General features: G+C 37.7%; 1 protein-coding gene across 1 annotated transcript in view; it reads left to right on the forward strand.

The window, feature by feature from the left end:
* Nucleotides 1-2,231: 2,231 nt before the first annotated feature.
* Nucleotides 2,232-26,763, forward strand: part of LOC122147080 (serine-rich adhesin for platelets-like) — a 45,773-nt gene continuing 21,241 nt past the window's right edge. Inside the window, exons 1-27 of the mRNA XM_042768134.1 lie at nucleotides 2,232-3,150; nucleotides 3,277-3,298; nucleotides 3,652-3,912; nucleotides 3,991-4,251; nucleotides 4,370-4,639; nucleotides 4,861-5,118; nucleotides 6,035-6,304; nucleotides 6,451-6,714; nucleotides 6,847-7,107; nucleotides 9,620-9,880; nucleotides 9,958-10,221; nucleotides 11,148-11,408; nucleotides 11,628-11,891; nucleotides 12,004-12,267; nucleotides 12,502-12,762; nucleotides 13,238-13,498; nucleotides 14,109-14,369; nucleotides 14,492-14,752; nucleotides 17,962-18,225; nucleotides 19,536-19,796; nucleotides 20,012-20,275; nucleotides 20,386-20,649; nucleotides 21,652-21,915; nucleotides 23,963-24,223; nucleotides 24,439-24,702; nucleotides 24,828-25,091; nucleotides 26,492-26,752. Of these exons, the coding sequence (XP_042624068.1) occupies nucleotides 3,097-3,150; nucleotides 3,277-3,298; nucleotides 3,652-3,912; nucleotides 3,991-4,251; nucleotides 4,370-4,639; nucleotides 4,861-5,118; nucleotides 6,035-6,304; nucleotides 6,451-6,714; nucleotides 6,847-7,107; nucleotides 9,620-9,880; nucleotides 9,958-10,221; nucleotides 11,148-11,408; nucleotides 11,628-11,891; nucleotides 12,004-12,267; nucleotides 12,502-12,762; nucleotides 13,238-13,498; nucleotides 14,109-14,369; nucleotides 14,492-14,752; nucleotides 17,962-18,225; nucleotides 19,536-19,796; nucleotides 20,012-20,275; nucleotides 20,386-20,649; nucleotides 21,652-21,915; nucleotides 23,963-24,223; nucleotides 24,439-24,702; nucleotides 24,828-25,091; nucleotides 26,492-26,752 (6,646 nt within the window). The 5' untranslated portion in view covers nucleotides 2,232-3,096. The remainder of the gene's footprint in view (nucleotides 3,151-3,276; nucleotides 3,299-3,651; nucleotides 3,913-3,990; nucleotides 4,252-4,369; nucleotides 4,640-4,860; nucleotides 5,119-6,034; nucleotides 6,305-6,450; nucleotides 6,715-6,846; nucleotides 7,108-9,619; nucleotides 9,881-9,957; nucleotides 10,222-11,147; nucleotides 11,409-11,627; nucleotides 11,892-12,003; nucleotides 12,268-12,501; nucleotides 12,763-13,237; nucleotides 13,499-14,108; nucleotides 14,370-14,491; nucleotides 14,753-17,961; nucleotides 18,226-19,535; nucleotides 19,797-20,011; nucleotides 20,276-20,385; nucleotides 20,650-21,651; nucleotides 21,916-23,962; nucleotides 24,224-24,438; nucleotides 24,703-24,827; nucleotides 25,092-26,491; nucleotides 26,753-26,763) is intronic.

Genomic DNA, 26,763 nt, shown 5'->3' on the forward strand with positions numbered 1-26,763 from the left:
GTCAGACATGACCAATGTATTGTTTCTGAGAGAAAAGATGTGCCTCACACACGTGCCATACAATGACACTGATAATTCATCCTGTGGGAAAGAATACTGATGACGCTTAAACCCAGTAAATAAATACTTATATTTGGTTTCTCTTACAGAACAAAGACATTAAATCTCCTGTCTTTTGAGCAACAGGCCCAAATAATCTCATGTTCATCTCTGGAATATACTATACAATTATTATACTGATTTTACTGGATGAGTTGATGTTAGTTGCCAAAAGTCAGAGCCAGAAATATCACGTAATGTATGATGGACACATACTTTGTTTGTTATTAGCTTTAGACTATGAATCCATTCAGTTGGAGATATCAAACATGTTTGATATTTTGAGCTGATATTAGAACACATATTACTTACATGTCACGCAGCTCTTAGCAACGACTTTTTATCTCACAATTCCGACTTTCTTTTCTGCTGTTGTGAGGTTACATCTCACATTTCTGACTTCTCAGAATTGTGAGTATCTCATCATTTTGACTTTCTGAGAAAGAATTACAACTTGTAAGACATTCAGATTTGAAAAGCTGTGACCCACTTTATATTAGACTAAGTGTTGTAAATTACAATGCACTTACATTTAAATGAATCATTTGATACAATGCACTTATTGTGTACATACAAGTTTTTACTTTGTACTACTTTAAATGCAAAAGCATGCACATCGATCTCAACTGGGTGCTCGACTAAAAATCGAGTGGAATTTTTTTTTAAATGTTGACCTGCATGCTCGAAACGTCAAATACGCTATGCGACTGTTTTTTTTAACAAATACATTTTTGATACTTTTGGACCTTTGGTGTTGCCGACTTTACATTTAAAAAACAATTCCACTTTGTACTTTTTGAAAATACCATGCTGTTATTACACCTGTAATTTCTGTTTAGTTACATCTATAATTACACTGTTGACTCTATACCTGTACCCCTTAAACCTAACCATAACCTACCCCAAATCTTACCCGTATCCCACCTCAGTAGCAGCAAAAGTGTTTAGCAATTCAACATGAACACAATTGGCACATTGTAACAATTCATTATTTTATAATTAAGTAGTATTTTTAAGACACTTAATATGAAGTTGGACCAAAAGTTGGGTAGTGTATTAGCTGCTATTCATCTTACAGCCTTATACACTTTGTCTCTTTTGTTTTAATTTTTTTTCAATGAATTTGAGGAGAAAAATTACTGATTACAGATTAACATATCTGAACACGTCACAAAAGGGCCACGTTGATGTTCTGAAGGGCAAAGAAAGTATGATGGTTGTGATGGAACTTTGTTCAAAGTTAATCGTTTTGTTTTTATGCAACTTAAGTTAAAACATTGTGTAATTTAACATTATTTTCGATTCAGTTTCATCTTTTATTACAATCATGAAGTTGCACTTTCTGTGTAAGTCTAAAACAAGTTTCTACTCAAATACTATGATTCAGTGCTTACACAGAAGAGATTAAAGATTCTCATTCACTTCTGGGAAGCAAACCTGATCAGACCTGGACTCCACCTGTGTTAAAGTAAAAGAAACTATAACATTAAAGACACTGACCTCAACCACTATACAAAACCATTGGAGTTGGCTGGACACAGAGTTGGGTGTATGTTTCAGGCTCTGAATTGAAGAGGCAGATTTACTTTCCCTTATAGCTTATTCTTTCTGGGATCAGAAGAAAAAGAACTGCTTCGGAAACAAGATTACAAAAGTTGAATTAATGACACAGTTAAAAAAACTAATAAATAAAAGATTATATAAAAATACACCAAAGATTTAATGATTTACATAATATAAGTTATGTTATGTTTTTATCTATCTATCTATCTATCTATCTATCTATCTATCTATCTATATACACACAAAAAAAAGGTATTTCTACAAAATGTTTTCAGTTATGTTATGTTTTTTACAAGGTAAGGCATGTAAAATTAAATAGCTACAGTTTTCCCCCCTTTTATTGGCAAATTAACTGCACATGTATGATCTTTGGCTACTATTTTGTCATTTTTATCATCATATTAGCCAATATTCAGCTTAAGATGCAGCCATTAATAACATGAAATGCAAAAGAATTAAGCTCAGAAGTTTCTTTTTTTAAAATACATATTCATATTTGTTCTTCAAACAATGGTGTTAAAAATAATAACTACACAAGATACACTAAAAATATCTCCATTTACTGCTGTTCAGTTAATTAACCATTGTGAATTCAGTGAGAGATAACTGAATAACTTTATAGTAAATGATTTACTGAAAATAGTCATCAATCCAACTGAACTGATTCAGTTCAAATGCAATTTCAATCAGTTTTCACGTCAGTTACTAGGAGAACAAATTTGAAAGACCTACTCATTTACAAATTCAACAACATCATTGATATTAAACCAGGATTAAGGTGAAATAAGAGGGGGAAATGTGTGATTAATATCCAGTAATTTAATCTTTCTTTAACATTACACCAAACTGCTTGAGGCAAGCCAGTACAAGGATGGGAATTTCACTCTCTCCATTATCCTGAGCCTGTTTCCCTGAAACCTAAGACTAACAACCTATTCTATATTACTTACCACTCAGAAATAACCCTAACACACCAGTATGCGCTTCATTTAAGCAAATGATCCTTTTAAAATAAAGTAATTATTAAAAATATGGAACATATCTAGAGAGAACTATAGTGTCAAAGTTTGTGGTCTTAATTAGTTTAACAATAAACCTTAGATCCCCAGCTTACTTTACCTTTACCTATTAAAACATACACACGCACACACGCACACACACACACACACACACACACACACACACACACACACACACACACACACACACACACACACACACACACACACACACACACACACACACAGATAATTGGATGATGTCTTTAGCACAGAAGGCATCCACCTACCCTCATTTTGGATGCACTGATTGGTTCATACAAAGCAGGTATACTTGCAGCATGCCACAAAAGATTTCAGATTTCTCTCTGTATTAGAAAGTGTATGTATTTTAACTTATGTCTAACTTACTAGAACATTAGGCATCTAATCAGAGATGCATCTTCCAGGGACACTGTTCATCTTTGTAACGCTGTTTTCAGTGGCACAGGTATTTATTAATTTATCAAAAAAAAAAAAAAAAAAAAAAAAAAGATCTGTTAATGATGTATTCTTCATTTTTTATGTTTGAAGTCCTTATGATTAAGTTGTCTCTCACATTCTTTTTTGTTCTAAGGTAATAGAAGCTACTACTGCAAGTAAGTATTTAATTCTTATTTACAATTTATTTATTTATTGTATTATTTATTTTAGTAATAAGTAGAGGTATTAAGAATATTAATACAGTGTAGAACTATGTATCACAGTTCAGTGCATTTAATTTTGTTTAATTTATAGAGATTAGAAACATATATATATATATATTGAGGTATATATATATATATATAAAAATGTATATATATATATATATATATATTTGAGCAAAAATAATAAATGTTTAGGAATGTATTTAACTAAATATATAGTATTAATACACACCATTATATTTTGAAGTAACTTACAAAATGATCCATGAAGATATTTACAAAAAAATGTTTTTGTTTCCCTCCAGACTGTAATATAACATCAATATTATCACCCACTGCATCGTCTCTGCTTGTAAAATGGAACACTTTCCCAGGTGCATCAAGCTATACTCTGGATGTCAGGGCTGTGAATTCAAACATCACAGCACCTATCACTATTACACTCGCTGCATCCATTGCGGAGAGACTGGTCCAGGGTTTAAGACCAGGACAAATTTATCTAGTGACTTTTAGAGTGTTTGTGTTAAACCATATGTCATGCATCAACTCAATGACAGCACAGACAAGTAAGTTATTGACCCACACATATCTTAACAAATTTTTAGACATTTTTTATATTAATTTCATTTAATTTATACATGCAGTTCCTGCCACCTCGCAAATAACATATTCGAAGGCAATATCAAGCACCTCGATCAGGTTTGAGTGGTCCAGTGCGCAAGGAGCCGATAAATACATTTTGGTGGTGAATGGAACTTTCCATCCTGAGACTCAAAACCTCACATTCACCACGCTAAGTGGACAGGTAGACAACCTCCAGGAAGCCACGTCATACAGCTGTTATGTTTATTCCGCCAATTCTGCAGGACTCGGCTCCAAGAGCCTTGTCAAAACCATCAGAACGTGTAAGTCTACTTGTTTCTTTCCCATTTTGTGCTATTTTCGTTACGGCAGATTTGGTATACTGTCAATGAAATCTTACCTTTCTATAATTGACAATTAACAAATATATTTGTACAACAGTGGTGCAGCCACCAAATAACGTAGCCGTGAGAGAGTTACCGCAGAACATGGCTCACGTAACATGGAACAGTGTTTCAGGCGTCGTGCTCTACCAGGTGTCAGTGACAGCCAATAACAAGCCGGGATTTCCCCTGTTTCTTAAGAACGTCACTGGTACCGCTGTGAATATCTCAAACCTGGAGCCTTGTACAACATACACAATAGGGGTTGCATCCATCAACATGTTCCTGGAACCAGGAGAGTTCACCAACGTCACCTTCTTAACTTCTAGTAAGTCAAGATGAAGCAGAACATTTCAGAGTGAAACCTTTGAATGAAATCAAAAAACAATAGATTTATGTTTTGATGTGTTTTAGATGCTTCTAGACTTGCATAACCAAGACTTTCTTCTAGTCCATAACCAACACTAAAACCAGCCTAGAAATCAATGCTGTTTTTTTTCAGCATTTGAATATGCACAACTCTAACATATTACTTCTTGTTTATCTCAGCCATTTCAACAGCTTCCTCCATCTCTGTGGAGTACAGCTGTCTTACTTCTACAGCAGTGGTCAGTTGGGATGTGGTTTTTGGTGCAACGTTGTACAATACCGTCATTACAGATGGTCAAGGCCGGTCGTTCAACTGCACTTCCACGGACACCACCTGCCAGTTCTTGACGCTGGTCTGTGGAGAACGATACACTGTACGGATTACAGCCATTGCTAACTGTGAAAGCACTTCTGATGGCAGCTACGTCTTTGAGACAGGTAAAGATGCCCTTTCTCAAAGGTCATACTCTCAACTCATCCAGTCCTCTTGGACAGGTGTTTTCAACTTGTGGGGCCCAGAACCTGTTATGGGGGAAGCAAGAACCTGTTAATTCAGAGGCATAGATACATTGGGCCAGTGCAGCTTCCTCAAGAACTTTTATTTTTCTCACGTTTTAAGTCTTGTAATATCAAACATTGAAGTGATTTTAAGCTATTCAAGTGCAAGACCGCATGAAAAATATCATAGATTGTTTAGGTGTGCGCACACACAGAAAGCCGTCTTTCAGACAGCGCAAGTGAAATTATAAAAGGTTGAAAACCCCTGCTTTGGGAGATGAGCAGGAAATCCTCTCATGGTGTAACAAGTCTGTTGAGGAACACACCCATGAATTACTGTCATGTGGATTAAATGAACTCTATAGTCTATTGAGGCAGAGGTTTTATGAAAGGTCATGTGGTATCAGGTGGCAGAGTCCTGCATCAATCTTTGGCTACGTTTACACGACAACGGTGTAGTCAAAAATAAAAAAAGTTTTTCCCTTGCCTCTTAGCCCTTAAGTTAGCCTTCTCTACGGTTATCTTTCTCAGCTTGTATTTTTATCTACTCTCATCGTCTCTCTTAAAGGGATAGTGCACCCAAAAATGAAAATTCTATCATCATTACTCTCCCTCATGTCAACCTCATTTTTGGACCCCATTTACTTTCATTGTATGGACAAAAACAGCAGTTATTCTTGAAATTATCTTCTTTTGTGTTCGACACAAGAAAGTAAGTCATCTAGGTTTTGAACAACATGGCCGTAAGTAAATGATGAGGATTTTCATTTCTGGGTGAACTGTCCCTTTAAACCATATATGAATTGTATATTTCAACAGCAAATTCATTTCTCTCCCCCATCTCTTAAACAAACAGCACCCTGCTCACCCAAAGCACTAAAGCTGTACCGTGAGTGCTCCACTAATGTCATCTTGTTATCGTGGGATTCCACCAACAACACAGCTTACTACTTCGCAATAGCTGTGGACTCGAACCAACTGGTAACTGAATGCCTCACTGTGGACACTGCCTGTTATTTCACTGACACCGTCTGTGGTCAAACCTACAGCTTCTATGTCAGATCCATCTTCTCCGGAGGACTAGACTGCAACAGTGGATACACAGACGGTGTGGTAATCAAAACATGTGAGTCATTCATTTTGGTAAAAACTGACAAATATTTAATTTTCCATGATATGACACTGTTGTAAGCGATATACAAATAAATGTGTCTTGAATTGTTTTAAATATAATTCTTTATTTTGGCCCCCTCTGTCTCCTTACCCATGTAGCCCCATGTTTACCGCAGAACATTTACACAATAGCAAACTGTGATAGCATCAGCAGTGCCGTCATTACTTGGCATGAGGCCGCAGGAGCCGAGACCTACATTGTGGAGGCCCGTGGTAATCGTAAAGATTTCTACAACTGTTCGTCTACAAACACAAGCTGCACGCTAACAGATCTGGTTTGTGGCGAGAGCCTGAGCGTGTGGATTGTTGCCACAAATGGTGACTGTACTACTGATCCTGTGCTGGGAGAAGTGGCAGAGACAGGTGAGTGATTCTGGGTAATGTGGTAATACCAAATGCAATGTAAATACAGTGGCATATGAATATGAACTCACAAAAAAAGTACTGTGGCATGGTTTTAGATGGTGATACTATACACTATTTCTCCCACCGTAGTTCCCTGCATACCTCAGAACGTGTCCGCTGTGAAGACTTGTAGTTCAGAATCTGCCTCTCTCACATGGAACAATGCCAACGGTGCCATCTTGTACATTGGAACGGCAACTCACATAGATGGTACAGTTCACACCTGCGCTGCCATGGCGGCAGAGTGCACATTCCCAAACCTGCGATGCGGCGAGACGTATGATGTGAAAGTCAAGGCAACTAACCTGCAATGCAACAGTTCTGAGAGTCAACATGTCACCCTGCAGACGGGTAGGTGCACAGATGATAAAAAAAGGATGAATAAAAGGGGCCAGATATTTAAAATGCAAAATAAATTATACATTTAAATGCAATAATAATGATAATATGTTTAATTTATATAGTGCCTTTCCCAAGCTCAAGGGTGCTGTACAAGAGCAGTAACACAATAGACAGTCGATTCACATAAACATAAACAATCATTTCAAAATCAGTTAATCAAATTAAGTGGACAGTAGACATTTGCCCAGTCCGGGAATTGCAGTTGTATATCATGGTACAATTATGCACTGGAAACAGAGATACATAACATAGGTAACAATAGAAAAAGGACAGTGTCAGTAAGTAACAAACAAAGAATAGTAAATGCAACAAAAATACACAGAGCGAATATACTCAGAGAGATTTACAGCTGGTAGGAGAGTGTCTAAAGAACATGTTATGACTGGTAATGTTGGGTAAACAAGTAGGTTTTGAGTTGTGATTTAAATACAGGGAGTGAGGTTATTGTCCTTAGTGCCAGTGGTATAGAGTTCGATCATTTAGGTGCAATGACGGAAAATGACCTGCCGCCCAATGAAGATAGACGAAATCTAGGGACAGTAAGAAGTTCACACCCTGAAGATCAAAGTGAATGAGGCGGAATGTAAGGAGACAGTAGATCAGAGAGATGAGGAGGAGCAAGGCCATTGAGTGATTTAAAAGTAAGCAGAAGAATTTTGTAAGTAATGTGAGATGATACAGGGAGCCAATGGAGTTTAAATAAGATAGGGGTAATATGAGCAGTATGGGTTAATATTCTTAGTATGGGTTAATATTCTTGCAGCAGAATTTTTTAATATATTGTAAACGAGAGATAGAGTGCAATGGTAATCTGGCAAAAAGAGCATTACAGTATCAAGGCGTGATGTAATAAAAGCATGCACTAATGATTCAGCATCTTTTGGAGAAACATAAAATTGCAGTTGGGCTAAATGGCAAACAAAAAGTTGGATGAATATAAATTGCTAGATATTTAAAATAAATTCATTTCTTTATCTGGTTTATTTTTAAAATAATGTCAAATCTAATATAAAAAAGGGGATAAGGGGGCCAGAGAATAAAATAATAAAAGAGGTCAGATATTTTAAATTAAATAAAAATAAAAAAAAAAGAAAAGTACCTATTTGAGTAAGTACTTGAGTACCTACATGGTAGTATTGCATCCTTCATATCTCTTAACAGTCTTTAAGTTTTATCAGATTTAAAAAAGACAGATACTGCTTTACGATTCTCTTCGAAAACAGCCGAGCACCTCGAGACGTGCCGTGGGTGGAGCTAAAGAGTCATGAGCACGCGCAGCTTTTGCGTAGTGATCATCTGAAAGCTGTGACATCGATAGAAAGAGAACAGGAACAAAAACTTTACGGACTTAAATTTTATTTAATTTGTTTATAAAACAATCGTCGAAATGCCGACAACACTTGCTGCCCCGTAGAAACAAACTGCATCCAAATTGTTCTGAGCAAGTCCTGTGCAGCGCTGTAGAAGACTTCTGTAACCCTCGTTGATGGGCGTGCTCTTGCTCTTGCTGGTTGATGTGTGTGTGTTGATGTGTATGTGTGTGTGCTCTTGCAGGAGAAATGCCCATACAAGGAATTCAGCCCTTTATGACGTCATACAGGTCCATACTCGAGAGAAAAAAAAAAAACCTTTCAGAAATTTATACCCTGACCTAGTGGACCTAGAGTCCAATTCTTTTAACAGTGTAAATAAGTCAGAATGCATAAAATAGCATTAGACATTCCTTTTAAAAATGTAAAATACAAACTGTGTAAAAATTAAATAAATAAATAAATAATAATAATAAAAAAAATAAAAAATAAAACATTAAAATGAGGAATAACAGAACCGGACATCTAAGATGTAAAATTACAAATTATGTAAAAACAAAAAATAACATGTGATGAATAAAAGATGCCAGATTTTTAAAATAATAAATAATATAAAAAAATAAATAAAATGGTATAAATAAAAGGTAAAATATTTAAAGTGTAAAAAAACAAATAATGTAAAAAAAGATGAATAAAAAGGCCAAGATAAAAAAAGTTAAATAAAAAATAAAACAGGAAAAATAAAAGAGGCCAGATATTTAAAATGTAATATAACAAATAATAAAATAAAAAAAAAAATGGTATGAATAAAAGTAGCTAGACATTTAAAAATTTGAAATAAACAAAAATAAAAGGACATACTTTTAAAAAGTAAAATAAAACATTAAAAGAGGATGAATAAAGTTGCCTAGATATTTAAAAAGTAAAAATAACAATAATGTAATAAAAAATAAATAGGAAGGATTTTTAAAATGTAAAAAATAATAATAATAAAAATAATATGGTTTATATTTATCTTTTAAAAATCTTTTATCTAGCATTTTATATATTAATTGACCCGTGTTTTACTGTGTTATTATACTTTTAGATAAAAGTAAAACAAATGAATTTCTGATGTACACAAAGTAAATCTTATACATTTTCGATTGTAGCTCCATGTGCTCCAGTCAGTGTGGTGGTCACTAGAGACTGTGCAGCAAATCACGTGATAGCAAGCTGGCAGGCCCTTCAGAATGGGAGTCTGTACACGGCAGTACTGCAGGATGAACATGGACCCACAGTCAATTGCAGCACCAGCTCTAACAACTGCACATTCACAAACCTGCTCTGTGGAATGAACTACAACATCACAGTCACAAGGAATGATGGTCAATGCAGGAGTCTGCCATCCACACCCATTCAGATACAGTCAGGTAACAGTCATGTGAGCATGCACGCATGTTTATACAGTAATAACAGATCTTTGAAACGGACTATGTATCTCCTTTAGCTCCCTGTGACCCTCAAAACATCACAACTGTGCTCCAGTGTGACACCAACACGGCCAACGTGACTTGGGCTGCCAGCGCAGGAGCTAATGGGTACACAGCAATGGCAACAGACAGGCAGCAGCAACGCTTAGCTTCTTGTCAATCTATGGGAACTTCCTGTCAGCTGACCTCTCTGCCGTGTGGGATAAGACTAAATGTGACTGTTCAAGCTGATGGCACCACCTGCAACAGCAGCTCTCAACCTAAAGCTGTAGTGGAAACAGGTGACAGCTGATTCATAACAATGTGTACAGAAAAATTGGCCCTTAAATACATTAGATATATGAATTTCAATGCATTAGATGGAAAAAAGTGTCATTTGCTGGTTTATTTTATCCAATTATGTATATATCTACATATATCCTGAGTAACCACAGGTGTAGTTCATCACATTAACTATGAATATGACCTGCTAAACCACAAAACACTTATGTTATTTAATTCATTGACATTTATTCATTTTTAAACGTATCTTAAGAGTCCACATTTTTTTAGGGTCCACATGTATTTCAAACAAACAAACAAATAAAAACCAATACAATACCATTCAAAGGTTTAGGGTCAGAAAGATTTTTTTTTTTTTTGATAAGACCATATTGTTTTGTTTAGTTTAAAAATATATATTAATTTATTCAGTAAGAACCCATTACAGTAAAGACATTGATAAATGATCAATATATTCAAATAAATGATCTTCTTTTGAATTTTCTATTCATCAATTTTTGTTAAAAATCGTGAATAAGAATGTCCAAATCACCAAATCAGCGTATTAGAATGATTTCTCAAGAATCATGTGACACTGAAGACTAGAATAATGGCTGCTGAAAATTCTGCTTTAACGTCACAGGAATAAATTACATTTTAAAATATATTAAAATAGTTAGGCTATTTTAAATTGTAATAATATGTCATAATAATACGGTTTTCATAATTTTAACAAAAAACTTACTAACCCTTAAACTTTTGAACAGTACTCTCTCTCTCTCTCTCTCCCTCTCTCTCTCTCTCTCTCTCTCTCTCTCCATACATACAGCTATATATATATATATATATATATATATATATATACACATACATACATATATTAAACTTATAAAAAACTTAAACTTATAAAATATATTATTTTTTCATATAACTTCATCTTTTCTAGCTCCCTGCATTCCCACCAATGTTTCTGCCACTCTAAACTGTACATCCAACATTGCTTCCATCACCTGGCACAGTGCACTTGGTGCCACTTGGTACTTGGTAAAGGCGGTAAGCAGCCAAGGGTACAAGACGTCCTGCAACAACACTGTCACACACTGTGATATGCCAAACCTGCAGTGTGGCCAGGAATATTCCATCACAGTCACGGGCATGAATGGTGTCTGCATGGGCCCGGCTAGCCAGCCTGTCACTCTCGTCTCAGGTGCTTGAACTCAGCTATTTAGTGATAACAAGTGATTAAAACATCAAACCGTCTTCAGTTTTTTCTGAACAATTAAGAAACTACCTAACAACCACCCAGAACACCCTAGCAACCATACAGCAATACCGTAGTAATTTTTCCATGGCAAGCAACATTCAGTAAATGTAAAAAAACATATATTGCAGTTTGATGTGTTAACAAAATTTTGTCATGATGCAGCACCATGCCACAACACTGGCATTCAAGCCAGTCTGGACTGCCGCACCAACTCAGCACTCATTTCTTGGACACCAGGCAATGGTACATTAAGTTTCAATGCAACATTACAGTCGTTCCAGGACCCCCAAAAGCACAGCTGCTTCACCAACGGCTCCTCCTGCAACATCGGCTCACTGCCGTGTGGTCAGCACTATAACATCAGTGTTACAGGATACGGCCAGACCTGTTCAACCTGTTCTAAAACTTTGGTCACTCTAGACACGGGTATAACATTAAATAATAACACAATGTGCAAATTTGCTGATTCTTCTGGAATCAAGTGGAATCTATAGAGCTTAAATCTTCTGATTTTGTGCATGAATCTTTTCCTTTCCAGCTCCATGTGTTCCCACTAAAGTCAATGTGTCATTATCCTGTGGGTCGGACACTGCATCTGTTTTCTGGGCAGCATCTAGTGGCCGTGTTTCATACTATACAGTAACAGCAGTAGATGATAATGGACATACGCTAACCTGCAACTCCAGCAGCACTTCCTGTGACATCAGCGGCCTGTCATGTGGTCAGGCGTACAATGTGTCAGTCACAGCTATGAGTGTGGACTGCACTGGGCAACGTAGTGAAGTGCGTCGCATCAGTACTGGTAAGTATTTTCTCTAAAATTGAATTTTGCATACTGCAAATTTATATAGTATTGTTTAAATCCTGACCACTTTTACTGAATAACTCATGTTAAGTGCTTTGTTTGACAACAGTACTTCACATTTTAAATGTATTTGACAGCACACCATAGATTCTGTTGAGAAAGCTTTGTTTTAAACCTGGAATATTCCTTTAAACATGCTAAAGTAATAATTTGTTTATCTTTGTCTCCCAGCACCCTGTGCTCCTCAGTCTGTGGTCAGTCAGCTCTTAGACTGTCGAACAGGTGATGTTCAGATTAGCTGGCAGTCGAGTAAAGGGGCGCAGATCTACTATGCTCAAGCAAAATCCTCTGACAAGACTCTGGTGTGTAACTCCACCTCCACGTCCTGCATAATCCCTGCAATTGGCTGTGGGCAGACGTACAATATCACTGTGATTGCAGAGGCCAACGGCTGTAGCTCCAACGCCAGTGTGACCAGTCAGGTCACGGCAGGTACAGTAGCATTTGGACAAAGCTGAAAGCTTCTATTCTAAATATGCATATGTAATTATGACATCACTAACAGGTAAAATACAATGAATATCTAATATATATAGTACACATATTTCACACAATGCTTCTCTAGATTTTTTTTTCTAGCAAACTAACAAGCTATATCATTGGATAAAGCTGAACTCTGCAATAATTTCATTGAAAATGAATGACTTCAGGTCACTTGCTGAAAATCACTATCAGTACTGGTGCCCTAGCAACTGCATAGAAGCCCAGTGAAAACAACTCCAAAACCTTAGAAGCCATATAGCAACACCATAGCACTACTCATGTTCAGATTTTAGTTATTTTATTTTATTTATTTAAACTGAATAAAATCTAGTTATTTTTGAAAATGTAATTGGTGCATCTACTGGTGCGGAAATTACATACGTAACCTATACCTTTAAATGCCATTATTTTCTCTTCTCTTTAGCCCCATGCCCTCCACTGAATATCCAGTCTATAATGAGCTGTGACAGCAACACAGCAAGTGTGTCTTGGTCCAGTGGCAATGGAGCTCTGTCCTTTATGATGAGACTGGAATGCTCTAATGGACAGACGTACATCTGCAGGACCAATGAAACAGGATGTAACATCACTAATATGGCATGCGGACAGACATGCACAGTTAAGGTAGTGGCATTGGGACGTTCCTGCAACAGCTCTGAAGGGACTGGATCACCTGTCATAACAGGTAAGAGAAACCCTGTTATATTGAAAGAGACAAGAGTTTGGGGTCATAAAAATTATTGAGGAAGGAGTCCAATTATTCATTAAAAATATTGAGGAAGGATGAATAAAATTGACAGACATTAAAGTGAAAGGTAAAAAGTAAAGAGATTTATAATGTTACCAAAAATCTTTATTTGAAATAAATACTATTTTGAACATAATTTCCACAAAATTATTAAGCAGCACAGCTGTTTTCAACACTGATAATAATAAGAATAATACAAAATGTTTCATGCATATTAGAATGATTTTCAAAGGATCATATTACTGGAGTAAAGATGCTGAAAATTCAGCTTTTCATTACAAGAATAAGTTACATTTTATAATATATTAAAATATTCAGCATTTGAAATTTTAAATGTTGCTTAAAAAGAGTATTGCATGTTAAATACAACTTAAGCTCCATTACCTCTTTGTTTTGTTTGTTTTGAACTTGAACAGGACTCAAAATACAAAATGACTTAAAAAAATAAGTCAACCATGTACTCATTTTGTTTTTCTATAACTCTTGAACATTGCTTTAAAATAATAAGTCTACCATGTACTCATTTTGTTTTGTATAATTTACCCAGGTCCTTGTGTACCACAAAATGTGTCGGCCAGTGTAAGCTGTAGCAGCAACATAGCAAGTGTAACCTGGGGGAGCAGCCAAGGGGCAGAGATTTACACAGTGACAGCCAGCAGTGCTAATGGCCTTTCAGCTAACTGCACCTCAACATCCACTTCCTGTAACCTGTTAACTTTGACCTGCGGACAGTCTTACACAATCACAGTGAAGGCAAAAGGCAGCAACTGCAGCAGTGGGAACAGTGCGCCTGTTCAAGTTCAAGCAGGTTTGTTTCTTATTTCATATCATGATTCTTTTTAAAGCTGAAGAATGTCTTTTTCAGTTAAAAACTGTAAAAGAAAGGCACTGAATTTATTAATCCTCAAGTTTTAACTTCTTGTGTTCTAGTGCCCTGCACCCCAAGTAATGTCCTGCCCACCGTGGATTGTGTCACAAATGCTTTAGTGGTATCATGGACACCTGGTGCAGGAGGACAGTATTACACAGCTACATTGCAGGACAGCAATGGACTGTCCACCACCTGCCAGTCTACGGGCTCACAGTGTAATGTGACAGGGCTCAGGTGTGGTCAGCTGTACCACGTCAATGTTACGGCGTCAGATGGTCTGTGCAGCAGCCCTCCCAGTGCTACTGTGAACACTAACTCAGGTACATAGAAATGCATACATGCATATACTTGTCTATATACTCGATATACTTCTCACTCTAGTTCCCATAGAGACTTTCTGTTTAATGAATTGCTATGTTCCCTTTTGACGTCATGTTGGTGACCAACGAATTGGGAATCTCCCTAAAGAGACCAATCTACTTTGAGTGTAAACTAAACAAGCCAATGCACATTGACACTCCTAAAAGAGCATTCATGGGTGAACGTTTTTTTAAAGATACATCTTTTTAAAGATGGCATTTCACTCGTGTGTTTCTGGATGCGGTCGTTACCTGGCACCAGGTGATGGTCACGATCGCTGCCTTACGTGCCTGGGAATTAAGCACGCTGAGGTGGCGTTCATGGATGAGTCTCATTGCAGGAAGATGACCATCTCGGAGTTGCGGACCAGGCTCCATTAACTCAAAAGTGATGGAGTTCCGGTGCCTCTGCCTCAATCTAGTTCTCTCCCTGGGAGAAGTCAGGGGAGGATTACTTCAGGCAGTAGCTCGGGAGGTTTGAGGGTCAAAGTGGTGACAACCCCTCCGAGGAACCAACCTCCCAGGGACCGCCACTCCTCTAGCACTTCGCAGCCAGTCGAGCTCCCTCAGGAATGTGCTGGGCCCTCTACAAGGAGTGTACCAGCTGTATCCTTTGGGGCTCCTCCCAATCGAATGTCGATCGCTGCATCGGAGGGCGAACCAGAGCTCTTTGGAGAGGAAGATTCGGCTGCTCTGCCGCACTCCAGGACGGAAGCAAGGCCTGAATCGGATCCAGAGATGATGGCTATGCTTTCCTGGGCATCCGAGAGGGTAGGGCTCGAATGGAAACCTCCACTGCATCTCGAGCACTTGAGGTTGGATGACTGGTTTCTCAGGGTGGCCTGCACTGGTTCTCAGTGCCCCACTCCGGAGGTGCATTCTTCACGGAGGTGCATGAGGAGCTCACCAGGTCCCGCACCTCAGCCTGCTCATCCCCGAGGGCATCCCCCTGCACCCCCCCGCTCCCGCGCCGCAGCAGTTTCCAACTAAGCAGCGCCGTGGAGAATTGTGGACAGTCCAGAGCTGGATCACACTTATCATCCTCTGTCGCTATCGGGCAGCAGCGGGCGGTTCAAGAGCGTCACGGTGTAAGACAGGTCCCCCACTGCAGTGGCATTTCAATTGCCTGGAGTTGTTAGCAATACGCCCTGCCTTGAACCGTCTCAAAGGATGCTTACAAGGCAGGCACGTACTGGTCTGTATGGACAACACTGTGACGGTTGCATACATCCACTGACAAGGTGGTCTGCACTCCCGTCTTATGTCGCAACTCGCCCGCCACCTCCTCTGGAGTCAGAAGCATCTGAGGTCACTTTGTGCCATTCACATTCTGGGCCTGCACAACCGTGCAGCCGACGAGCTGTCACAAGCTGTGCTCCCCGGAGAGTGGAGACCTCATTCACGGATGGTCCAGCTGATTTGGAGAATTTTTGGTGTCGCTCAGGTAGACCTGTTTGCCTCTCCAGAAACCTCTCACTTCCAGCTGTTCTTCCTGACTGAGGGAACACTTGGCACGGATGCACTCGCACACAGCTTGACCTCTGGAAACTTCATGTGTTCATGGCAGAGGTTTTAGGTGAACTACCCCAACAGGTAGTGGCCACCATCACTTCGGAACGAGCACTATCTACGAGACACGCTTACGCCTTGAAGTGGAACCTCTTCGTCGAGTAGTGTTCCTCTCATCGAGAGGACCCCCAAAGATGTCCGTTCAGAGTCGTGCTCTACTGCTTGCAGCAAGGGTTGAAGCGAAGGCTGTCTCCCTCCACCCTTAAAGTTTACATTGCTGCTATTTCTGCTAATCACGATCCCGTGGAGGGGAGAACGGTGGGGAAGCACAACCTGGTCATCAGGTTACTTAGGGGGGCGAGAAGGATGAACCCTCCTTGACCTCCCTCTTTACTTTCTTGGGATCTGTCTCTGGTGCCCCAAGCACTACGGCAGATCCCATTTGAGCCTTTGTAATCAATTGAGCTGAAGTTTCTTTCAATGAAGACTCTGCTCCTAATTGTACTGGCCTCCATCAAGAGAGTAGGGGACCTGCACGCATTTCCGGTCGACAAATCGTGCCTAGAGTTTGGGCCGGCTGACTCCAAGGTAATCCCGAGGCCCGGCCCGGCTATGTGCCCAAGGTTCCTACTACTCCCTTCAGGGATCAGGTAGTGACCGATTGAAAGGGAATGTCTCAGTTAGGTATTGTAACCCTCTTTCCCTGAAGGAGGGAACGGAGATGTCACATCCCATCGCCACAACTGCTGTAACACTGCTGAGCTCCTCAGTGAGAACCTGAGTAAGCGGTGCATCTGCTGCCTATTTATACTCACGCTGCAATCAGCAGCAGCTGGATGCAATCATCGCATGCCAATGTGCATTGGCTGGTTTAGTTTGCACTCAAAGTAGATTGGTCTCTCTAGTGAGATTCCTAATTTAATGGTCACCGACGTGACGTCTCCGTTACCTACTTCAGGGAAGGAGGGTTACAATACGTAACTGAGATGTTCATTGTTCACTGCATAATATGCAGTATATACTGTATACTGCTTACTATTTTTAAGAAATAGTATGTAAAACAGATTATGCAACATTTTTACAAGTTTAAACAATGCTTCTTTCTTGTCACATTACCTGATTACTTTGCAGAGCACGTTAAATTCAGTGAGTGGCATTCAGGTGAAAATACATAGGTTCATTTAGCATAAAATCTAAATTTTTTTATAAAAAAATGCCAGCAAACGAAAATCAATCAAATGAGTTGAGTTTGTCTGGACAAATTCGAGTGCTTTGGATTGTGGGATTCAGCATGCAGACTACTATGGTCTGTAGTATGTTCTTCACATTTTTGTTTTTCAGTTTTCATGATACACTACTGTTTAAAAGTTTGGGGTCAGTAAGATTATTTAAAAGAAATTAATAAATATTATTAATACATTAAATAAATGTTTCTTTTTGAAGAATCATGTGACACTGAAGACTGGAGTAATGGTTGCTGAATCCAACTCTTTAACAGTGTAAACAAGTCAGAATGCATGAAATAGCATTTGACCTTCCCTTTAAAATGTAAAATACAAATTGTGTAAAAAAAAAAAAAAAAAAAACTTTTAAATGAGGAATAAAATGCATGTTTAAACAGTAATAACAGATCTTTGAAATGGACTATGTATCTCCTTTAGCTCCCTGTGACCCTCAAAACATCACAACTGTGCTCCAGTGTGACAACAACACGGCCAACGTAACTTGGGCTGCCAGTGCAGGAGCTAATGGGTACACAGCAATGGCAACAGACAGACAGCAGCAACGCTTAGCTTCTTGTCACTCTATGGGAACTTCCTGTCAGCTGACCTCTCTGCCGTGTGGGATGAGACTAAATGTGACTGTTCAAGCTGATGGCATCACCTGCAACAGCAGCTCTCAACCTAAAGCTGTAGTGGAAACAGGTGACAGATCATGTTAACTTTTGCTGATATATATACATATGTTTGATCATCTGAAAGCTGAATGAATAAGCTTTCCATTGATGTATGGCTTGTTAGGATAGGACAATATATGGCCAAGATTCAACTATTTGAAAATCTGGAATCTGAGGGTGCAAAAAAATCTAAATATTGAGAAAATCGCCTTTAAAATGACCCAAATGAAATTCTTAGCAATGCATATTACTAATCAAAAATTAAGTTTTAATATATTTATAGTAGGAAATAAAAAATATCTTCATGGAACATGGTCTTTACTTAATGTCCTAATGATTTTTGGCATAAAAAAAAATCAATCATACAATGTATTTTTGGCTATTGCTACAAATACTGTATACCCCAGCAACTTAAGACTGGTTTTGTGGTCCAGGGTCACATATGTGATTCATAACAACAATGTGTACAGAAAATTAGAATTTTACATGTAAAATTAGATGTATGAATTTCAATGCATTAGATAAAAAAAGTGGCATTTGCTGGTTTATTTTATCCAATTATATATATATCTATATATCTATCCTGAGGAACCACAGGTGTAGTTCATCACATTAACTAAGGATATGACCCACTAAACCCACAAAACACTTATGTTATTTAATTCATTGACATTCATTGATTTTTAAACATAGCTTAATTGTCCACATTTTTTTAGGGTCCACATGTATTTCAAACAAACAAAGAATTAAAAAAAAAGGGTCAGTACGATTAAAAAATCAGTACGATTTTTGTTTTTTTTGCAAAGAAATTAATTATTTTATTTGGTAAGAACACATTAATTAATTCAAAAGTGACAGTAACAGTCATTATGTTACAAAATATTTACATTTCAAAGAAATAATCTTTTGAAATTTCTATTAAAAAAAAATTAAAAAAGGAATCCTGAAAGAAATGGTCTCTGCAAAAATATTGAGCTGAACAACTGTTTTGAAAGTTGATAAGAATTTTTCTTGTGCATCAAATCAGCATACTGGAATGATTTCTCAAGGATCATGTGACACTGAAGACTGGAAATAATGGCTGCTGAAAATTCTGCTTTGACATCACAGGAATAAATTAAATTGTAAAATATATTAAAATAGAAAACAGGTATTTTAAATTTTAATAATATGTCATAATATTAAGGTTTTAGTTGTATTTTTCATAAAATAAATGCAGCCTCGGTGAGCATACGAAATGTCTTTCAAGAAACCTAAAAAAAAAAAAAAACTAACAGTACTGTATATGTACACATTTTATATTTAATCTATTTTTTCATATAACTTCCTCTTTTCTAGCTCCCTGCATTCCCACCAATGTTTCTGCCACTCTAAACTGTACATCCAACATTGCTTCCATCACCTGGGACAGTGCACTTGGTGCCACTTGGTACTTGGTAAAGGCGGTAAGCAGCCAAGGGTACAAGACGTCCTGCAACAACACTGTCACAAACTGTGATATCCCAAACCTGCAGTGTGGCCAGGAATATTCCATCACAGTCACGGGCATGAATGGTGTCTGCATGGGCCCGGCTAGCCAGCCTGTCACTCTCGTCTCAGGTACTTGAACTCAGCTATTTAGTGTTAACAAGTGATTAAAACAACTAACCAGATTCAGTTTTTTCTGAACTATTAAGAAACTACCTAACAACCACCCAGAACACCCTAGCAACCATACAGCAATACCTTAGTAATTTTTTAATAGCAAGCACCATTAAGTAAATGTAAAAACATATATTGAAGTTTGATGTTTTAACATTTTTGTCATGATCCAGCACCGTGTCACAACACTGGCATTCAAGCCAGTCTGGACTGCCGCACCAATTCAGCACACATTTCTTGGACACCAGGCAATGGTACGTTAAGTTTCAATGCAACACTACAGTCGTTCCAGGACCCCCAAAAGCACAGCTGCTTCACCAACGGCTCCTCCTGCAACATCGGCTCACTGCCGTGTGGTCAGCACTATAACATCAGTGTCACAGGATACGGCCAGACCTGTTCAACCTGTTCTAAAACCTTGGTCACTCTAGACACAGGTATAACATTAAATAATAACATAATGTGCAAATTTGCTGATTCTTCTGGAATCAAGTGATCTATAGAGCTAAAATCTTCTGATTTTGTGCATGAATCTTTTCCTTTCCAGCTCCATGTGTTCCCACTAAAGTCAATGTGTCATTATCCTGTGGGTCGGACACTGCATCTGTTTCCTGGGCAGCATCTAGTGGCCTTGTTTCATACTATACAGTAACAGCAGTAGATGATAATGGACATACGCTAACCTGCAACTCCAGCAGCACTTCCTGTGACATCAGCGGCCTGTCATGTGGTCAGGCGTACAATGTGTCAGTCACAGCTATGAGTGTGGACTGCACTGGGCAACGTAGTGAAGTGCGTCGCATCAGTACTGGTAAGTATTTACTCAAAAATTTAAATTTGCATACTGCAAGTTTGTATAGTTGTGTTTAAATTCAGGACATGTTATCCAATCTCACTGAGTGGGTAGTGCTATCACAACAGTGACTAACCTTCTTGTTGCAAGCCCAAGCCTACAACAAAAAGGGGTGCAGGCAGCTCGCACAGGACACTGGAAGGGGCAGCATCCATGGTGCTTTGGTAGGGGTTCCCAATTCACTGGTCACTGACGTGACATAGAAAGTGACCGATTAAAAGGGAATGTCTCGGTTACGTATTGTAACCCTCGTTCCCTGAAGTAGGCAACAGAGACGTCGCCACAGCTGCTGTATCACTGCTGAGCGGCCAGTCACCGGCTCGGCTCCTCAGCTAAAACTTGAGTATGTGGTGCATCTGCTGCCTATTTATACTCGTGCTGCAATCAGCGGCAGCTGGATGCAATAATCCCATGCCAATGTGCATTGGCTTGTTTAGTTTGCACTCAAAGTAGATTGGTCTCTCTAATGAGATTCCCAATTTATCGGTCACCGACGTGACATCTCTGTTTCCTCCTTCAGGAAAGGAGGGTTACAATACATAACTGAGATGTTCATTGTTCACTGCATAATGTGCAGTATGTACTGCTTACTATTTTTAAGAAATAGTATGTAAAACAGATTATGCAACATTTTTCCAAGTTTAAACAATGCTAATTTCTTGTCACATTACCTGATTACTTTGCAGAGCACGTTAAATTCAGTGAGTGGCATTCAGGTGAAAATACATAGGTTCATTTAGCATAAAATCTCAAATTTTGTGTAAAAAAAATGCCTTTGCAAATCAATCAAATGAGTTGAGTTTGTCTGGACAAAGTCGAGTGCTTTGCATTGTGGGATTCAGCACCCAGACTTAAAATGTAAAATACAAATTGTGTAAAAAAAAACATTTAAATGAGGAATAAAATGCATGTTTAAACAGTAATAACAGATCTTTGAAATGGACTATGTATCTCCTTCAGCTCCCTGTGACCCTCAAAACATCACAACTGTGCTCCAGTGTGACACCAACACGGCCAACGTGACTTGGGCTGCCAGCGCAGGAGCTAATGGGTACACAGCAATGGCAACAGACAGGCAGCAGCAACGCTTAGCTTCTTGTCAATCTATGGGAACTTCCTGTCAGCTGACCTCTCTGCCGTGTGGGATGAGACTAAATCTTACTGTTCAAGCTGATGGCACCACCTGTAACAGCAGCTCTCAACCTAAAGCTGAAGTGGAAACAGGTGACAGCTCATGTTAACTTTTACATTTACATTTACATTTAGTCATTTAGCAGACGCTTTTATCCAAAGCGACTTACAAATGAGGACAATGGAAGCAATCAAAAACAACAAAAGAGCAATGATATATAAGTGCTATAATAAGTCTCAGTTAGCCTAAACACAGTATACGTAGCAAGGACATTTAAATAATATAATAAATAAAAAGAAAACAGATAGAATAGAAAAAGTATAGAGCAAGCTAGTGTTAGAGGTCTTTTTTATAATTGTATAATAAATGAAAAGAAAATAGATAGAATACAAAAAGATTAAAGATTAATTTAATTTTATATATTATATAGAATTAGAATAGTGAGTGAAAAAGTTAGAGGGTCAAATAAAGATGGAAGAGATGTGTTTTAAGCCGATTCTTAAAGATGGCTAAGGACTCAGCTGCTCGGATTGAGTTGGGCAGGTCATTCCACCAGGAGGGAACATTTAATTTAAAAGTCCGTAAAAGTGAATTTGTGCTTCTTTGGGGTGGCACAATCAAGCGATGTTCACTTGCAGAACGCAAGCTTCTAGAGGGCACATAAGTCTGAAGTAATGAATTTAGGTAAAGGGGTGCAGATCCAGTGGTGGTTTTGTATGCAAACATCAATGCCTTGAATTTTATGCGAGCAGCTATTGGTAGCCAGTGCAAATTGATAAATAAATAAATAAAAAAATAAAACTTTTGCTGATATATGTGTCCCTGGACCAGAAAATCAGATTAGAGTTTGGATTTGAAAACCTGATCATCTGAAAGCTGAATAAATAAACTTTCCATTGATGTATGGTTTGGTATAGGACAATATTTGGCCAAGATACAACTATTTGAAAATCTGGAATCTGAAGGTGCAAAAAAAGGAACTTTAAAGTTATCCACATGAAATTCTTAGCAATGCATATTACTAATCAAAAATTAAGTTTTAATATATTTATATTAAGAAATTTACAAAATATCTTCATGGAACATGATCTTTACTAAATGTCCTAATGATTTTTGGCATAAAAGAAAAATCAACCATACAAAGTACTTTTGGCTATTGTTACAAATATACCCCAGTGACTTAAGACTGGTTTTGTGGTCCAGGGTCACATATGTGATTCATAACAACAATTTGTACAGAAAATTAGAATTTTAGATGTAAAATTAGATGTATGAATTTCAATGCATTAGATAAAAAAAGTGGCATTTGCTGGTTTATTTTATCCAATTATATATATCTATATATTTATCCTGAGGAACCACAGGTGTAGTTCATCACATTAACTATGGATATGACCCACTAAACCCACAAAACACTTATGTTATTTAATTCACTGACATTCATTCATTTTTAAACGTAGCTTAAGTGTCCACATTTTTTTCAGGGTCCACATGTATATCAAACAAACAAAGAATTAAAAAAAATAATAAACAACCATTCAAAGGTTTAGGGTCAGTAAGATTAAAAAAAAAGATCTTTTTGCTTTTTTGGAATTAAATTAATTATTTTATTCGGTAAGTACACATTAATTCATTCAAAAGTGACAGTAAAGACATAATGTTACAAAAGATTTAAATTTCAAAGAAATAATATTCTTTTGACATTTCTATTCATCAAAAAATATATATATAAAAAAAATAAAAAAAAAAAAATTCCTGAAACAAATGGTCTCTATTGAGCAGAACAACTGTTTTGAAAGTTTATAAGAATTTTTTCTTGTGCACCAAATCAGCATATTAGAATGATTTCTCAAGGCTCATGTGACACTGAAGACTGGAATAATGGCTGCTGAAAATTCTGCTTTGACATCACAGGAATAAATTACATTTTAAAATATATCAAAATAAAAAAATATATATAATATGTCATAATATTAAGGTTTTGTTTGTATTTTTCATAAAATAAATGCAGCCTTGGTGAGCATACGAAACATCTTTCAAGAAACCTAAAAAAAAAACTAACACAAACTTTCAAACAGTACTGTATATATACACTTGTTATATTTAATCTATTTTTTCATATAACTTCCTCTTTTCTAGCTCCCTGCATTCCCACCAATGTTTCTGCCACTCTAAACTGTACATCCAACATTGCTTCCATCACCTGGCACAGTGCACTTGGTGCCACTTGGTACTTGGTAAAGGCGGTAAGCAGCCAAGGGTACAAGACGTCATGCAACAACACTGTCACAAACTGTGATATCCCAAACCTGCAGTGTGGCCAGGAATATTCCATCACAGTCACGGGCATGAATGGTGTCTGCATTGGCCCGGCTAGCCAGCCTGTCACTCTCGTCTCAGGTACTTGAACTCAGCTATTTAGTGATAACAAGTGATTAAAACATCAAACCGGCTTCATTTTTTTCTGAACTATTAAGAAACTACCTAACAACCACCCAGAACACCGTAGCAACCATACAGCAATACCGTAGAAATTTTTCCATGGCAAGCACCATTCAGTAAATGTAAAAACATATATTGCAGTTTGATGTTTTAACATTTTTGTCATGATCCAGCACCATGCCACAACACTGGCATTCAAGCCAGTCTGGACTGCCGCAGCAACTCAGCACTCATTTCTTGGACACCAGGCAATGGTACATTAAGTTTCAATGCAACACTACAGTCGTTCCAGGACCCCCAAAAGCACAGCTGCTTCACCAACGGCTCCTCCTGCAACATCGGCTCACTGCCGTGTGGTCAGCACTATAACATCAGTGTCACAGGATACGGCCAGACCTGTTCAACCTGTTCTAAAACCTTGGTAGCTCTAGACACAGGTATAACATTAAATAATAACACAAAGTGCAATTAGTTTAAAACCTAATTTGGTGATTCTTCTGGAATCAAGTGATCTATAGAGCTTAAATCTTCTGATTTTGTGCATGAATCTTTTCCTTCCCAGCTCCATGTGTTCCCACTAAAGTCAATGTGTCATTATACTGTGGGTCGGACACTGCATCTGTTTCCTGGGCAGCATCTAGTGGCCGTGTTTCATACTATACAGTAACAGCAGTAGATGATAATGGACATACGCTAACCTGTAACTCCAGCAGCACTTCCTGTGACATCAGCGGCCTGTCGTGTGGTCAGGCGTACAATGTGTCAGTCACAGCTATGAGTGTGGACTGCACTGGGCAACGTAGTGAAGTGCGTCGCATCAGTACTGGTAAATATTTTCTCTAAAATGGAATTCTGCATACTGCAAGTTTGTATAGCAGTGTTCAGGGCATTTGAACTATAGTACACAATATTATTCTCTGCAAAACTTGAAATTTGAAAAAAAGAAAAAAGAAAAAAAAAACTCATGGGAACGTGGTATTATGTTGTGGCCATGAGATATTAATTTGTGGGAATGTCATATTAACTCGTGGCAATGTGATATTATGTCGTGTCCACGAGATCATTTTGTCGAGGTAACAACATCCTAATGTCGTGGCCTTGAGATGCTATGTTGAGGTAATGACATCCATTTTTTGTGGCCATGAGTTTAATGCGTAAACAAACCTGCGTGACCAAAGCAACCTGGGATTATCAGAGATGGATAAAACATTTTTATTAACATTAAACATTTCATTTAATATTTGTATATTATTATTATTATTATTAGATTATATTTTTATATTTATTGTTATATGCTTATTTCCCCATTCAATTTGTGTATCGCTTTATCTAGTTAACGTTTTGTATAATTATGCTAGTATTTGCTAGCCTACCATATATTTTGCAAATAAACGCCTGACAATTATGCCAATAAAGTTTTGATTTTATTCATGCCCGTGTGTGATGATAAATGAGCGAGTTGTGTTTTCATTTACAAATGAAACTACGTGAATGATTAATTCCTCAACGAAACACTATACTATTTATAATTATGTCTATTAATAAGCCGAAATAAAATGAAATGTATGTTAAATTTAAACTGCATTCCAGCAAAAATTCCAGTCAGCATAATCAAAGCTTAAGTGGCATGTCGAGCATTTACAGTAGGCTATTATTTACAAAAGTATTCAGAACATTAAAGTAAAGAGATTGAAATGAAGGGAAAAAATTAATATGAATTATTATGAATTAATATAATAATAATAATAATAAACACATATTATGGGAAAAAGACAATCAGATAATGGACTGTGGGATGGAGGAAAATGTTTTCTTGTAGACCTATTTTATATTATGCACTTTATGTAACATTTATTCATGACAAACTTCAATTGAATGCCGACTATTGCACGTAATACAGTCCGGTAGCCAAGGCCTGTGGTTAATAAAATAATTTAATAATGTAATTTTTTGTATAATAAATAATATAATAATTCCTCAATTCAAAATATAATATTAATGAATCCATCTCTGATAATCCCGGATTGCTATGGTCACGCAGGTTTGTTTACGCATTAAACTCGTGGCCACAAGAAAAATATGTAGTTCCCTCAACATAAGAAGTTGCAGCCACGAGAAATGGATGTCGTTCCCTCAACATGATTCTGTCGAGAAAGCTTTGTTTTTAACCTGGAATATTCCTTTTAAACATGCTAAAGTAATGCTTTGTTTACCTTTGTCTCCCAGCACCCTGTGCTCCTCAGTCTGTGGTCAGTCAGCTCTTAGACTGTCGAACAGGTGATGTTCAGATTAGCTGGCAGTCGAGTAAAGGGGCGCAGATCTACTATGCTCAAGCAAAATCCTCTGACAAGACTCTGGTGTGTAACTCCACCTCCACGTCCTGCATAATCCCTGCAGTTGGCTGTGGGCAGACGTGCAATATCACTGTGATTGCTGAGGCCACCGGCTGTAGCTCCAACGCCAGTGTGACCAGTCAGGTCACGGCAGGTACAGTAGCA

The sequence above is a fragment of the Cyprinus carpio genome, chromosome A2 (genome assembly GCF_018340385.1).
Source record: "Cyprinus carpio isolate SPL01 chromosome A2, ASM1834038v1, whole genome shotgun sequence".
Taxonomy (NCBI): Eukaryota; Metazoa; Chordata; class Actinopteri; order Cypriniformes; family Cyprinidae; genus Cyprinus; species Cyprinus carpio.